We start from the raw sequence: 15544 nt of genomic DNA, 5'->3' as shown, positions 1-15544 counted from the left end.
TGGCTTCTGCATAAGCAGTCAGGTATTGTAGAAGCTGTTTTGTTGCTGGCTAGGTGAATCTAATTATTAGAATAACCCCCAGTTTTGGAGATTGTTTGCTCCATTCTTTGTGGTTTGCCCTGATTGAGCACTTAAATCGATATAGTTAGGTTGACACGGTGTCAGTGTAGACACTGCGTTGCTTACATTGACTGTTGGTGCCTTTCAGAAACTGTCCCACAATGCCCACACTGGCAGTTAAATTGGTGCAAAGGCTCCTGGTGAGGAAACACCAACACAAGTATCATAGTGTAGACATGCAAAACTGATTCAATTACTGTGGTGGCTGCATGTCAACATAACTTTGGTTGACTTAATCTTAATTTTGTAGTATAGATTTGTCCTCAGTGAGGCACTTAAAACTGAACACAGTACTCCAATTGAAGCCTCATCAGTGCCGAGTAGAGCAAAACTAGTACCCCCTGTGTCTTACATATGTCACTCCTGTTAATACACCGCAGAATGGTATGAGTCTTTTTTGCAACTGCGTCACATTGTTTATTCATATTCAATTTGTAATCCACTATAACCCTCAGCTTCCTTTCAGCAGTACTACTGCCTGAGCCAGTTATTCCCCATTTTGTATTTGTGCATTTGATTTTTCCTTCCTAACTATAGTACTTTGCAGTTGTCTTTATCAAATTTCATTTTGTTCATTTCCGATTGATTCTCCAATTTATCAAGTTCCTTTCTAATCCTGTTCCCCAAAGTGGTAGCAAATCCTCCCATCTTGGTTTCATCTGCATACTCTCCACTCCACTATCCAAGTCATTAATGAAAATATTGAATAGTACAGAACCCAGAACTAACCCCTGCAAGAGCCTCCTTGACACATCCTTCCAGTCAGACAGTGAACCATTGATAACTACTCTTTTCAACCAGATGTGAAATCACCTTATAGTAATTTCTTCTAGACCACATTTCCCTAGTTTGCTTTATAAATTTCCATAGATTGCTGACGATGGAGGAAGGGAAGCAGCCAGTGCTCCACAGTAGTAGCACAGAGCTCTGGAAAGAAAGGGGATTCCCCGTTGTGATGAGATCCCCAGGGCACAACCTGGAACTGTGAGCTGCCTATAACGTTTGTTAGGGTGAGAGACTGCCTGAGTCAAATCTTGTTTAGTCTGTTGAAGTTAGAATTTAGACTGTTTCTATTTTTATTTCTTAGAGTAACCAATTTTGATCTCCATGCCTGCTATTTATAATTATTTAAAATCTGTATTTCTGTAGTTAATAAATCTGCTTTATATTTTACCTAAAACAGTGTGTTTTTGGTTGAAGTGGTTGGGGAATCTCAGCTCAGCTTAACAAGGGCTGTTGCACATCCACTACCGTTTTAATGGAGTGCCAAGCTAATTAATGAGCTTGCACTGCCCAAGGAAGTCTTGAGCAATGTAAGATGGCACATTTCTGGGGTGCAAGGCGGGGGTGATTGGCTGGTGCCTCTCTGTGTATGATTCGTGAGTAGCTCAGGGAGCATTCATGTAATGCAGCAGGGTGTGGGGCTCCACATGCTGATGGCTGAGTGATCACAGCACCTGGAGGGGGCTTGCTGCTTATCATGGGCATAGCTTCCTGAGAGACAACTCAGGCTAAAGCACAGGGAACACTGCAGTCCCACACTTCCAGGTTGTACCCCAGGGATCATGTCACACCCATGCATCCCAGCAGTGGCATAGGACTTGGGGCGGGGAGGGGGAATAACAAACCTTCTGAATGGGGGGAAATGGTAGATATGGTATATCTTGACTTTAGTAAGGCTTTTGATACTGTCTCGCACAACCTTCTCATAAACAAACTAGGGAAATACAATCTAGATAGAGCTAATATAAGATGGGTGCATAACAGGTTGGAAAAACATTCAGAGAGACTAGTTATCAGTGGTTCACAGTCAAGCTGGAAGGGCATATTGAGTGGAGTCTTGCAGGGATCAGTCCTGGGTCCAGTTCTGTTCAATATCTTTATCAATGATTTAGATAATGGCATAGAGAGTACATTTATAAAGTTTGCAAATTATACCATGCTGGGAGGAGTTGAAATTGCTTTGGAGGATAGGATTAAAATTCAAAATGATCTGGACAAACTGGAAAAAGTGGTCAGAAGTAACAGACTGAAATTCAATAAGGATAGATGCAAAGTACTCCACTTAGGAACCATCAATTGCACACTACAAAATGAGAAAGGACTGCCTAGGAAGCAGTACTGTGGAAAGGGATCTGGGGGTTATACTGGATCACAAGCTAAATATGAGTCAACAGTGTAACACCGTTGCAAAAAAAAGTAAACATCATTCTGGGATGTATCAGCAGGAATGTTGTAACAAAGACACGAGAGGTAATTCTTTCACTCTGGTAAGGCCTCAGCTGGAGTATTGTGTCCAGTTCTGGGCCCCATCTTTCATAAAGATGTAGACAAATGGAGAAAGTCAAGAGAAAAGCAACAACGATTAAAGGTCTATAAAACATAACCTATGAGGAAAGACTGAAAAAATTGGTTTTGTTTAGTCTGGAGAAGAGAAGATTGAGGGTGGACATAACAGTTTTCAGGTACATAAAAGGTTATTACAAGAAGGGGGGTGAAAACATGTTCTTAACCTCCGAGGATAGGACAAGAAGCAATGGGTTTAAATTGCAGCAAGGGAGGTTTAGATTGGACATTAGGAAAAAAAAGTGTTATGGAATCTCCAACAGTAGAGGTTTTTAAGAACAGGCTGACAAACACCTTTCAGGAATGGTCTAGTTATTACTTAGTCCTGCTTTGAGAGCAGGAGACTGGACTAGATAACTTATTGAGGTCCCTTCCAGTCCTACATTTCTATGATTCTGTGCCCCCCATAGGCAGCACAGGGCTCTCTGGGGGCTGGTTGCCCGTGCCCCCCTCCATAGGTGGTTCAGGGCTCTGTGGAAGGAAGGGTTTCCCATACCTCCCATGGTGGCCCAGGGCTGTGGGGAGAGGTAGTTGCCCTTGCCCCCTATAGGTGGCCCAGGGCTGTGGGGGGAGCGGGTTGCCCATGCCCTCTATAGGTGGCCCAGGGTTGTGAGAGGAGCGGGTTGCCCATGCCCCCCCATAGGTGGCCCAGGCTGTGGGGGGGAGTGGGTTGCCCATGCCCCCCATAGGTGGCCCAGGGTTGTGAGAGGAGCGGGTTGCCCATGCCCCCCATAGGTGGCCCAGGCTGTGGGGGGAGCGGGTTGCCCTTGCCCTCTATAGGTGGCCCAGGGTTGTGAGAGGAGCGGGTTGCCCATGCCCCCTATAGGTGGCCCAGGGTTGTGAGAGGAGCGGGTTGCCCATGCCCCCCATAGGTGGTCCAGGGTTGTGGGGGGAGCGGGTTGCCCATGCCCCCCATAGGTGGCCCAGGCTGTGGGGGGAGCGGGTTGCCCTTGCCCTCTATAGGTGGCCCAGGGTTGTGAGAGGAGCGGGTTGCCCATGCCCCCCATAGGTGGCCCAGGCTGTGGGGGGAGCGGGTTGCCCTTGCCCTCTATAGGTGGCCCAGGGTTGTGAGAGGAGCGGGTTGCCCATGCCCCTCATAGGTGGCCCAGGCTGTGGGGGGAGTGAGTTGCCCATGCCCCCCATAGGTGGCCCAGGCTGTGGGGGGAGTGGGTTGCCCATGCCCCCCCATAGGTGGCCCAGGGCTGTGGGGGGAGCGGGTTGCCCATGCCCTCTATAGGTGGCCCAGGGTTGTGAGAGGAGCGGGTTGCCCATGCCCCCCATAGGTGGCCCAGGCTGTGGGGGGAGCGGGTTGCCCTTGCCCTCTATAGGTGGCCCAGGGTTGTGAGAGGAGCGGGTTGCCCATGCCCCCCCATAGGTGGCCCAGGGCTGTGGGGGGAGCGGGTTGCCCATGCCCTCTATAGGTGGCCCAGGGTTGTGAGAGGAGCGGGTTGCCCATGCCCCCCATAGGTGGCCCAGGGCTGTGGGGGGAGCGGGTTGCCCTTGCCCTCTATAGGTGGCCCAGGGTTGTGAGAGGAGCGGGTTGCCCATGCCCTCTATAGGTGGCCCAGGGTTGTGAGAGGAGCGGGTTGCCCATGCCCCCCCATAGGTGGCCCAGGCTGTGGGGGGGAGTGGGTTGCCCATGCCCCCCATAGGTGGCCCAGGGTTGTGAGAGGAGCGGGTTGCCCATGCCCCCCATAGGTGGCCCAGGGCTGTGGGGGTAGCGGGTTGCCCATGCCCCCCATAGGTGGCCCAGGCTGTGGGGGGAGCGGGTTGCCCTTGCCCTCTATAGGTGGCCCAGGGTTGTGAGAGGAGCGGGTTGCCCATGCCCCCTATAGGTGGCCCAGGGTTGTGAGAGGAGCGGGTTGCCCATGCCCCCCATAGGTGGTCCAGGGTTGTGGGGGGAGCGGGTTGCCCATGCCCCCCATAGGTGGCCCAGGCTGTGGGGGGAGCGGGTTGCCCTTGCCCTCTATAGGTGGCCCAGGGTTGTGAGAGGAGCGGGTTGCCCATGCCCCCCATAGGTGGCCCAGGCTGTGGGGGGAGCGGGTTGCCCTTGCCCTCTATAGGTGGCCCAGGGTTGTGAGAGGAGCGGGTTGCCCATGCCCCTCATAGGTGGCCCAGGCTGTGGGGGGAGTGGGTTGCCCATGCCCCCCATAGGTGGCCCAGGCTGTGGGGGGAGTGGGTTGCCCATGCCCCCCCATAGGTGGCCCAGGGCTGTGGGGGGAGCGGGTTGCCCATGCCCTCTATAGGTGGCCCAGGGTTGTGAGAGGAGCGGGTTGCCCATGCCCCCCATAGGTGGCCCAGGCTGTGGGGGGAGCGGGTTGCCCTTGCCCTCTATAGGTGGCCCAGGGTTGTGAGAGGAGCGGGTTGCCCATGCCCCCCCATAGGTGGCCCAGGGCTGTGGGGGGAGCGGGTTGCCCATGCCCTCTATAGGTGGCCCAGGGTTGTGAGAGGAGCGGGTTGCCCATGCCCCCCATAGGTGGCCCAGGGCTGTGGGGGGAGCGGGTTGCCCTTGCCCTCTATAGGTGGCCCAGGGTTGTGAGAGGAGCGGGTTGCCCATGCCCCCCATAGGTGGCCCAGGGCTGTGGGGGGAGCGGGTTGCCCATGCTCCCCACAGGGGGCAGGTGCCTTGCCCCTCCTAGGGAAGGGAAGGAAGCGGCGGCCAAGGGGCAGAGGGGAGGCGGGAAGCCAGCGGAGCCTAGAGGAGGAGCCACCCGACGCTGCAGCGGGGCAGGCAGGTGGTGTCAGTCTGGGCTGGAAGTTGGCCGCGCAGGAGCAGCCGGACGGGACCCAGCCGGGGAGGGAGTGACTGGCTGAGGCTGAGAGGCAGCAGCCGGGGCAGGTGCCGGCTGCCCACCTGTGCGAGCGGCTCTCCCGCGGACCCTATGTGTCTGGCCCGGGAGCGCTCTCCCGCTGTGCTGCTTCGCGGGGCGCCCTCGGGATGAGGAACCTGCTGCTCCTTCTCTTCGCCGCCTGCTGGAGCGTGGGGCCGGTAAGTCCGCCGCCGCCTCCCCCGGGGCCGCTGGGCTCCTGGCTGCGGGGAGGGGTGCCGGGTTCGGGGCACAGCCCGGCACAGCCCGGCCCTGCCAGAGGCTGCTGCCGCGGGGCAGGAGCGAGACCTCGCCCCGCAAGCCCCGTGCGGAGAGTCAGCCCGCAGCGCAGCGCGTGTCCCGGGGGGCTCCTCATGGGCCGCGCGGTGCGCGCCACGCGGCGACTTTCGCGTGCTGTGCGGTGCGGTGCGACTCCTTTGAGACCCGAGCGGGGACAGAGCGGCCGAGCGGGGGGCTCTCGTAACCCCCCTGACTTGCGAGAACAAGCGCCTGGGTTCAGCTTGAAAGGAGCAGGCGTGGGGCAGGGTGGGTTCGTGCAGTGAAGGGGCTCGCCCGCTTGTACAGGATCCAGTGGCGTAAGGGGGGGAGGGCTAGCTCAGTGGTTTGAGCACTGGCCTGCTAAACCCAGATTTGTAAATTCAATCTTTGAGGGGGCCATCTGGGGCAAAAATCTGTCTGGGGATTGGTCCCCCTTTGAGCAGGGGGTTGGACTAGATGACTTCCTGAGGTCCCTTCCAACCCTGATCTTCTGTGATTGTAAGGGCAGTGTGGACCCGGTGATTATAGAACGGGCTGTGCCCATCCCAGCCAGGGGCACCACAGGGCAGGCACTACAGCAGCCCTTTGCTTGGGTGTCTCCTGAAAGTGTCCAAGCTATTCAATGAGAAACAAATGTCTCAACCCACTGAAAAGTTACAGACCTGGATCCCGATCCTGCTCCACTTAACTCCGGAGAAGGAGACTCAAGCTCTTAGCAAACATGTGGAGTGGCCAAATGTAGAGTGATCCATCATCGGGCTAATGCTGCATTAATTACACCGCTGGAGTATTTACTCATCAAAGTCATTCACTCAAAGTTAAGACTTTATCTTTAACGTGCCGGTTTGTGCACATCAAGGGAGAGAAGGCAGTGAGTGACATTTGGGACTTAACGTGCTGCAATATCTGGCACAGTAGTAGTGAAAGCCCTTAATCTGAATGCTCTTCCCTTGTGGGTTTCAGTAAGCCTCAGAGCCAAAGTCTGCTCTCATTTGCCCCGAAGTAAATCCAGAATAATGTAATTTATTTAAACGGCGTTATCCTTTATTTACACCAATATAACAAGAGCCTAATTTGGCCCTTTATATTATTAGTATATATTTTTCTTTTCTTTCTTTAATTGATTCAAATGAAAACAGGAAACGGTCCCAGCAGAGGTTTGAAACGTTCTTAGAGTATTGTCAGAGGAGAGTTTGGAAGTGGTTATTATTTATGGCTAACGAGTTTTACTTACTGGAGTGTATTGATCTGTTAGGGTAAAAATGATGTTGTTTAACTAACTTCTATACTGTGCATGTAATAATAATTACACTAAAAATCCTTATGAAATTAGTTGCTGTAAAACCTTCCTTGTTTTAATTGAATCTAAAATTATGTTGTTTATTGACTATTTTATTAACTAGTTCATGGCTTAAAGGGAGACACACAAAAGCATCTGACAACAGAACAGTTACCTTCTCTACATTGTAAATTTAAAAACACAGACTATTGTGCACCAAACTTGGTAAGCCATACTAATGGTAAATGCGAAATGGCTGCCAGAAGCAAATTTTTGTCGTAAAATTATTGTATTTCAGGTGCCTGAAAAATTGATTTATTAATGGGAATGCTAACAGACACTAAACAGCAGCCCAGCTAAGTGTGTATGACAGCACAGGTCTATATTGACTACTTATGTAAACTGTTCTTTGGTAGAACAGGGGGAATGATAGCCTAAAAGACCAATCAGCAGTACTGTACAGGATTGGGCCCTAAACTTTTTTAACTCTGATAAAGTACATCTGAATTATACTGGTTCCTGTATTAGAAAATGGATGTTGTTACATATCCGACATGCAGTGGAAATTTGAAAAAGAAGTATTGCATTAGTTATAGTCTTTGGGCACTACAGAATTGTATTTTCTCAAAGGAGTAACCATTTCTATTAAATCTCAGTTCGCGGAATCCTTTCAATCCTGTGATTGAAATTGTTTTTTCACAAGTTTCTTTGCCAAAATGTTTATAGTATGATTTACACTCTGCATTGGTGGTTCTCCAGTAAATTGTTATTTGCAATTCACACTAGCACTTACAATAAATAATAATGAGTAGCAGGCATATTGCAGATTACTGAATTTTTGCCAATTGGCAAATCAAGAGATTATAAAACAGGATATTTATCACAAAATACACTTCATTTATTTTGACAGTTTCTTGGCTACTGGGGCAGGGACTACATCTTCCTATTGATTTATACATCACCTAGCACATTAGGGCCCTGATCCTGATTGGGCATTTGAGTGCTACTAAAATGCAGATAATTAGTAATAATAAAATAATAATACTTGCAGGTTTTATTATTATTATTAATAATAATAATAATTGATTATTACACTTAGAAACCCTAACCTATATCAGGGCTCCATTATGCTCGGCCCTGTGCAAATACAGAGTAAGAGACAGTGCCTGCTCTGAAGAGCTTATGATTTTAATAGACGATATAGAGGAAAGGTGGGAGAAAGGAAGTAACATTTTCATTTTACAAATGGGCAACTGAGGCTAAAGCAGTCCTAGGATGTATCAGGTGAGGTATTTCCAGTAGAGACAGGTAAGTATTAGTACCATTATACAAGGCACTGGTGAGACCTCATCTGGAATCCTGTGTGCAGTTCTGGTCTCCCATGTTTAAGACAGATGAATTCAAACCAGAACAAATACAAAGAAGGGCTACTAGGATGATCAGGAAAACTTACCTTATGCAAAGAGACTCAAAGACCTTTGCTAGTTTAGCTTAACCAAAAGAAGTTGAGGTATGATTGCTCTCTATAAATATATCAGAGGGAGTAGGAGGAGTTATTTAAATTAAGCACCAATGTAGACGCAAGAACAAATAAATATAAACTGACTGTCAATAAGTTTATCTTGAAATTAGATAAAGGTTTCTAACCATCAGAGGAGTGAAGTTCTGGAACAGCCTTCCAAGGGGAGTAATGGGGGCAAAAAACCTAACTGGCTTCAAGAGTGATCTTGATACATTAATGGGGAGGATGGTATGATGAGACTGCCTACAATGGCATGGAGCCGATCTGCGACTGCTAGCAGCAAATATCTCCAGTGACTGGTGATGGGACACTAGATAAGGAGGGCTCTGAGGGCTTGTCTACATCAGAAAGTTGCAGCGCTGGTGAGGGAGTTACAGCGCTGCAACTTAGGAGGTGTACACATCTGCAGGGCACCACCAGCGCTGCAACTCCCTGTTTGCAGCGCTGGCCGTACTCCCGTTTTGTCTCGGGTGTAGAGGATCCAGAGAATTGTTTCCCAGGTGCCTGGTGGGTGGGTCTTGCCCACATCACTTTTCTGCTTTCTAAATATCTGGTAAATCAATAGAAACCTGAGCTAGGTTGCAAATTTCCTTCTCATAGGCCTCCATCTATAGCAGTGGTTCCCAAACTTTAACAATCACAAAGCCCTTTCACTAAAATATTCTATGGATTTTCTCCCTTACCTCAGCGTAAATTATAAAAGCAGTGATCTTGGCAATATAAAATTTGTTGTTATGACATGCTTATTACACACTATTCATTATTATTTATCATTACAGTATTTTTATTACATTATGAAAATACCAAGACTATTCCAAGATCTCACTTTTGTAGCTTGTATCACTTTTGATTAAGCCTGTTATAAGACAAGGCTCCCATCAGAGGTGCCAGTAGAAAAAAGGGTAGCAGGGGCAAAGGCCCTGGGGCCTGGTGGGCACTGTCAGAAAAGTGGGGGGAGGCACAGAAAAAAGGGGAGGGACCTGTGTGGGGACACGCTGATGGCACATGACCCTCGCCTGCCCCGCCCCCATACTGGCACCTCTTGCTCCTATGTTTCATCAAGGAATATCAGATGTGAAACAGCATGAAGGTATTTAAGAAGCAAATCACAGAGTTCCTCCTACACAAGCATTCGGGTGTTGAGCAGTCCAGGCAAACAATGCACATTACAACAAAGCTTAAACTTGTTCATAATAATTTATTGTTCAGGGTCTAACTGATTGCCATATTTGGGGTTGGGAAGGAATTTTCCACCAGGTCAAATTGGCAGAGACACTGGGGTTTTTTTTTTTGCCTTCCTCTGCAGCATGGGGCAGGGGCACGTGCAGATTTAAACAGGTGTAGATAGTGGGTTCTCCTTAACTTGAAGTCTTTAAATCATGATTGAGGACTCCAGTAACTCAGCCAGAGGTTAGGGGTCTATTACAGGAGTGGGTGGCTGAGGTTCTGTGGCCTGCAATGTGCAGGAGGTCAAACTAGATGATCATGGTGGTTCCTTCTGGCCTTAAAGGGTATGTCTACACAGCAATGTAAGCCCAGGCTCGAGCCTGGCCTCAAGCCTAACCCCTCTTGTGTCCACATACCAATGATGTTAACTTGGGGCTCAGATCTATGGTCCAAGATCCTACAGGAATAGAGGCTCTGAGCCCATGTTAAACTGGGATCTTGAGTTTGAGCCCTATTGCTTTCCTGTATGCACACAGCCCAGGCTTGATTTGGGTTTAGGAAGTCCTCCAGATGTATCCAGGTTCCTTAGAGGAACTTCCTTCTTCCTCTCTAAGCGGACAATCTGTGGTACAGTCTGTTGCATGCTATTGCAAATAGAAGCCAACCTCCCTTTACAAAGGCAGCCGCTCAGGTCAGGGTTAATCCATTGTCTGCTGAATGTCAGTCTGCAAGCACACTATCAGAGAGCCTGCAGGGTTTTCAATGGAGACCGATCAGAAGATGATTTTTGCAAAGACAGCTGCTTCCTGATCACAAGAGCACAGCTAGATTTTGGTGCACGCCACCCAGGCATTCCTGCACATGCAGCCCCAGGGAGGGCAGGGGGGGCCTGGGAGCAAGGGCCAGAGAGTCGAGTTGCAGGGAGGGGGAGCGGCAGACCTAACGGCTCAGCATGGCTCCCTCTCCATACAGGGCAGCCACTTGGTCCCTGCTCCACTCCCCCCTCCCCCTGCTCACAGGGCTGTATGTGCAGAGGTGCCTTGGCAGAGTGCACTGTGAGGGTGGTAAGTGCAAACCAGCCCCAAAACTTCCCCACAGCCTGCCGGGGGATCCCTTATCCCTGCCTCCCAGGGTGCAGCAGGGGCAGGGATAAGAGATTTCTGAGGATGTTGGAGCACACTGCACCGTGACCCTGGGGGATGCACTTCACTGTTCTGCAGCCAGAAGCAGACAGGCTGGGGTGTGTCTCAGTTTTTCCTCTGAACCCTACATTTTATGTCAAACTTCAAAACAAACAGACAAAAATAAATAGATAAAAAAACAACCAAACAAAACCACCTTCACTGAACATCCCATTATAAAAAATTAAGAATCACAGTTTCATTTTAATAGTTTGACAGCCCTGGAGACTGATGTCCTAATTATCGTCAGAATAGGTGCACATGGGAATGAGAGTTTTTCCACAGTTCAACATTTTCACAGTGCTCGAGTGTCAACACTGGTGGGAGGAAGGCACTCTGGGATAGGGTTACTTTGGCTCGGGTCTTCGCACTGCAGTGTGGATGCCAGAGCCCTAGGCTCCAGAATGGGTCAGAAAATCCTTAACCTAGGGTTAAAATGCATTGTAGATGCTCAAGCCCAAGATTTCCTAACATGGGTCAGCTGACTTGAATCCACTAACCCTAGGCTTACATTGCTGTGTAAACAAAGCCTATGAGGTGCTCAGAGATCAAGGGCCAAGTTTTCAGAAGTGCTTAACACTCATGAATTTCCACTGTGATGCTATGGCCAGATTGAATAGAACATCCAGTGCTCTGACTCCTGAAAATCTGGTCTTAATTAACTTGCCCATGATCAAACAGGAAATCTGCAGCGAAACCAGGGCTTGAACCTAGATCTCCTGACCCACTGCACTGCCTTAAACCCAAGACCATCCTGCCTCTCACTTATTTATAATACTTCATAGTGTACTAACTGATGTTCTAATATATGTAAAAGTAATGGTGTTTCGTAAATTAGACCTCATTACAGGTTATTAAATCTTTGCTGACAAGAGGAGAGAGAGGCCATCACTTTGTGCATGAATTACAAAATGTGCAGATGATTGAACAGTTCAGCAAAGTCTTACTGCCTTATAATTTTTTCATTTGCTTAATCTTGCTGCTGTATTCCGAGAGACTAAAATGTATTATTATTCCTAAATATTTTCTGTTGTCCCTACCCCCTCAACTCTGCCAACATTCCCACCCTTACCCTCCTGCCTGTCAATTTATTGCACAGTCACCTGTTCCATGCAGACTCCTGTGCATCGCATGAGCTTCTTGAGTTCATTCCTCCAGTTCTCCTGCTGTGCTCCCTGCCATGAATCTCATTGACTTGAATAAAAAAAATTCTGTTTGTTGTTCCCCTTCCTCTAGTCTCAGTCTATCTAACTGTCTGTGCTCATGGGCAGGGACCCTTCTTTCTTGACTGCCTGGAAAGTGCCTCCCATATTGTGGGCAGTGCTATAAGCAAAGGAGGAATAATGATAACACAGCTGTTGTAAAATGAGTTTCTCACTGCATGCTGCTTGCTTAAATCAAAGAATCTGTGATGAAGTATTGTCAGGGGCGGCTCTAGACATTTCGCCGCCCCAAGCATGGCGGCATGCCGTGGGGGGCGCTCTGCCGGTCGCCAGTCCCGCCAAAGCCTATACACCTGTGGGAGGTCCACCAGAGCCCTGCCTGCTGACCTGCAGAGCATCCCCGCAAGGCATGCTGCACCAAGCACGCGCTTGGCGTGCTGGGGCCTGGAGCTGCCCCTGAGTATTGTGACCCCCAGAAGGTAATGGTCACACTGTGACAAAGAAAAGCAAATGTTATTACATTAAAGATGGTGCAGTTTGCTTGCTTGACACACATAATGATGCAAATTCAGCTTTTCTAAAACGAAGCAGTTTTCTTTAAAAAATCAAAAATGTAGTTGTCGCCCCTTAAGGATGTTATATTGGAGCACAGATTGACACACTGCCTTTCTGTAGGGCGGGGGCAAAGTTTTTCAGAAGAACGTTGGTAAATACACTATGTTGTCAAGGACTCTTTTTTGTAAATGGCAATGTTGATTTTAGAATTCTTCAGAAAGGAGTTGAGGAGGGCTCCTTTTTATGGAAGAGCATTCTTTTAATGTTTCATTTTGAAAAGCCAAAATGCATAGACTTTGAGAAGGGACTGTGCCTAGCACACTCTTAAAATAACAAATAAAATTTGTGGATTCTTTGACTGGTAGTTGCATCCATCATGGAACATTTTAATTAAAATGCTTTAAGACCTAGTCCTGTTTGTTCATTTTAAACAGGTGAATGGCATCCACCCAGAATGCAGATTTCAGCTGGAGATTCATGAAGAGGAAATAAGATGTATGGAACTTCTAAACAGTGTCAAAACAGTGGCATTTAAAGGTAAGAAAAAGATGTGCTGCAATGCACAGATAGCTTATAAAGAAAAAATCCTTATTCATCAGCACTGTTGAACTTCTTTGACAGTTAAAATTACATTTTCAGAATTTATTTGTGCTGTGACTGTACTTTTTATGAATTGGATAATTCATGCTGACTTCATATTGAAAGTAAAAACTAAGGATGAGAGGCCTAATTAACATTCTGATGCACATGGCAATTCAGATACAGGATCAAGTCCTTGATGTATCTCCATTGAAATTTATGGAGTTATCCCACAGGTGAACTTGGACCTCACAGCTTTATTAAAAGACCCCCACACAGACACAGTTTTCTGGATACAATAACACTAAAAATATACACGAGCAACTTACTGTACCTAGGTGGAGGAGGGAGGAGAAAGAAAGTGACCTATAATTAGATTTCATGAGTAGGAGACCAGTTCTACTTCTTTTTTCTGTTTTAAGCTTTTAGGGGGGCTTCTTTGCAGTTGTAACATGAGTGGAAGATAAGATGATCAGAAAACAAATAAAAATGTATGATGTTTTCCTTGTAAGTTAGAGCCTCTGACAAGGTCACCAGTTCACAGAGCAAATATACTTTTCAGTATGAAGGTAAGAAATGCACCCTGGCATTTTCAATGTAAAAACAATAAATAATCTAGTGATGCAAAGGAAAAACAGATTGTAGCATTAAAGTACCTAGAATGGAAGCCCTGATTAAGAACTTTGTTTAAAAAAACAAACAATTTATTATCATTTGTAGGTAAGGTGTTTCTCAGCTGGAAGAGGATGTCTGTTATATGTATATTTTCATTACAATTATTAGTGTTATATTATATTTGCATAAGCCCTATGGCCAGAAGCTACAGAGGGGAAAGAGTTCTCTACTCTCTCTATTGATGAAAAGGGAAAAGTGCTGCCATAAAAACCTCTTTTTTGCACAGACACCTACACACCCTTTGTGACACTTGAGATGAACTTGGGAGTTTAGAAGACAATGGGCTCCAGGGAGGCTCTGAGAAGGAAAAGAGCTATTATATTACCTTGTGGTAAAAAGTTTATTTCTAGAGCTGGCTAGGAATTTTGCAGTTTCCACAAAATCAAAATTTTTCATGGGGAAATTTTTCTGTTTTCAGTTGAGAAAATTGAAATTAAATATTCTGAATTGAAATATTTCATTTTTTATCTGACACAATGCATTTCATTTTGAATCAGTTCAACAAAACATGAAACTGCATTTCCCTATCAGCACATGGCCTTGTGGAATTGTAGTTCAGGCCCCAATTCCCTCTTATGGACTGGGATCCCTTGAGGACTACATCTCCTATAATGGAATGGGGATTTCCCTCTGATTGAGCCTTGTGGTGCATAATGAGTTTCTTCTACCCGTGCAACCTCTTTGGGATTCAGTGCCACAGAACTTGCCAGACTACCAGGTATCAGCAACGTCCCTTTACCATGATCCCTATTTCATGATCCCCTGGAGGTCTCTGAGATTTCAGTGTGTGACTCCTAGAATACATATTCAAATATGCATTTGCCTGCACTAACACAGTCAAAAGCAGTATATTTTTCTATCATTTCTCCTTTTGATTAATCTGGCTCAGACATTAGAAGAAGTGCAGTTGTAATAACAGTGGCTGTTATGTACACTGATATCTGTTCCAAGAAAATTCCCACTGAAATCTACTTATAGATTCTGTATTCATAGTGAAATTGTTTTATGGAAATAGGTGTTAAAGGAAGTGGTAAATGTTACATGAAAAATACTAATGCATAGCCAAATGGTGAAATGATTAATTATTTAAGTAGGCCTAGTAATCTTAAATTAATAAATTCATATGAGCTATTTAAAAATCCCAATTTAGTTAACTTTAAAATCCAGTTTTGGTGTTCACTGTTGCTGGGCAGGTCCAAGGAGGAGGCCCCTGCTGTGAATTTCAGCTGCCTTTGGCTTTTGGAGAGGAAGTGCTAATGTGATGCTTTGACTTTTCTGAGGGGTTTCTTTTCAACATGTTGTTCAAGCCCTCCTACCATTTTATGGTGGTGGTTTCTCAAAAGGAATCTGCACGTTTCTTCTCATGCCTTGCAAGGAAGCAGTACTTCTGACATTATTGATTCAGTGCAGTGTGGCAGAGGGGACCCAGTGTTAGAAGATAGGCTTGCACATGTAATTACGTGCTAGGCTGGAGAATAAATCCAGGGAAATGAATCCAGTTTATGGGGTGTATGCTTAACACCCTTGGATAATTTTATATCTACAACTGATGTTAAAGGTAACTTCTACCAAGAAACTGGCCAAATGGCACCCCTAGGCTAATAATACTCACTTGCATATCCAGAAATATTTGTTATATGTGTGTCCTTGATGCACCAGTAAACTGTCTCTGTTCATGAGCAAAATATCCTCATTTAAGGAATCTTCTATACTCAGATATACACACCCTTCACATTTGTGTTACTCTCTGATGCACTCCAGAACAGCAATCTCAAAACACCAGGAAACTGAAGCAATGTAGGTTGTCAATCAAAACATGTAATAACCATGAACCAGTTAAGTCAGCAACAGTATGAACAAACGTAACAGTC

The 15544-nt window shown here is 46.9% G+C and overlaps 1 protein-coding gene across 1 annotated transcript in view; it reads left to right on the top strand.

Moving 5' to 3' along the window:
- Nucleotides 1-5221: 5221 nt before the first annotated feature.
- Nucleotides 5222-15544, top strand: part of VIPR2 (vasoactive intestinal peptide receptor 2) — a 105538-nt gene continuing 95215 nt past the window's right edge. Inside the window, exons 1-2 of the mRNA XM_050942268.1 lie at nucleotides 5222-5455; nucleotides 12854-12956. Coding sequence (XP_050798225.1) covers nucleotides 5405-5455; nucleotides 12854-12956 — 154 coding nt within the window. The 5' untranslated portion in view covers nucleotides 5222-5404. The remainder of the gene's footprint in view (nucleotides 5456-12853; nucleotides 12957-15544) is intronic.

This window comes from Gopherus flavomarginatus, chromosome 2, assembly GCF_025201925.1.
Source record: "Gopherus flavomarginatus isolate rGopFla2 chromosome 2, rGopFla2.mat.asm, whole genome shotgun sequence".
Classification (NCBI taxonomy): Eukaryota; Metazoa; Chordata; order Testudines; family Testudinidae; genus Gopherus; species Gopherus flavomarginatus.
This window is presented reverse-complemented; position numbering and strand designations above follow the sequence as displayed.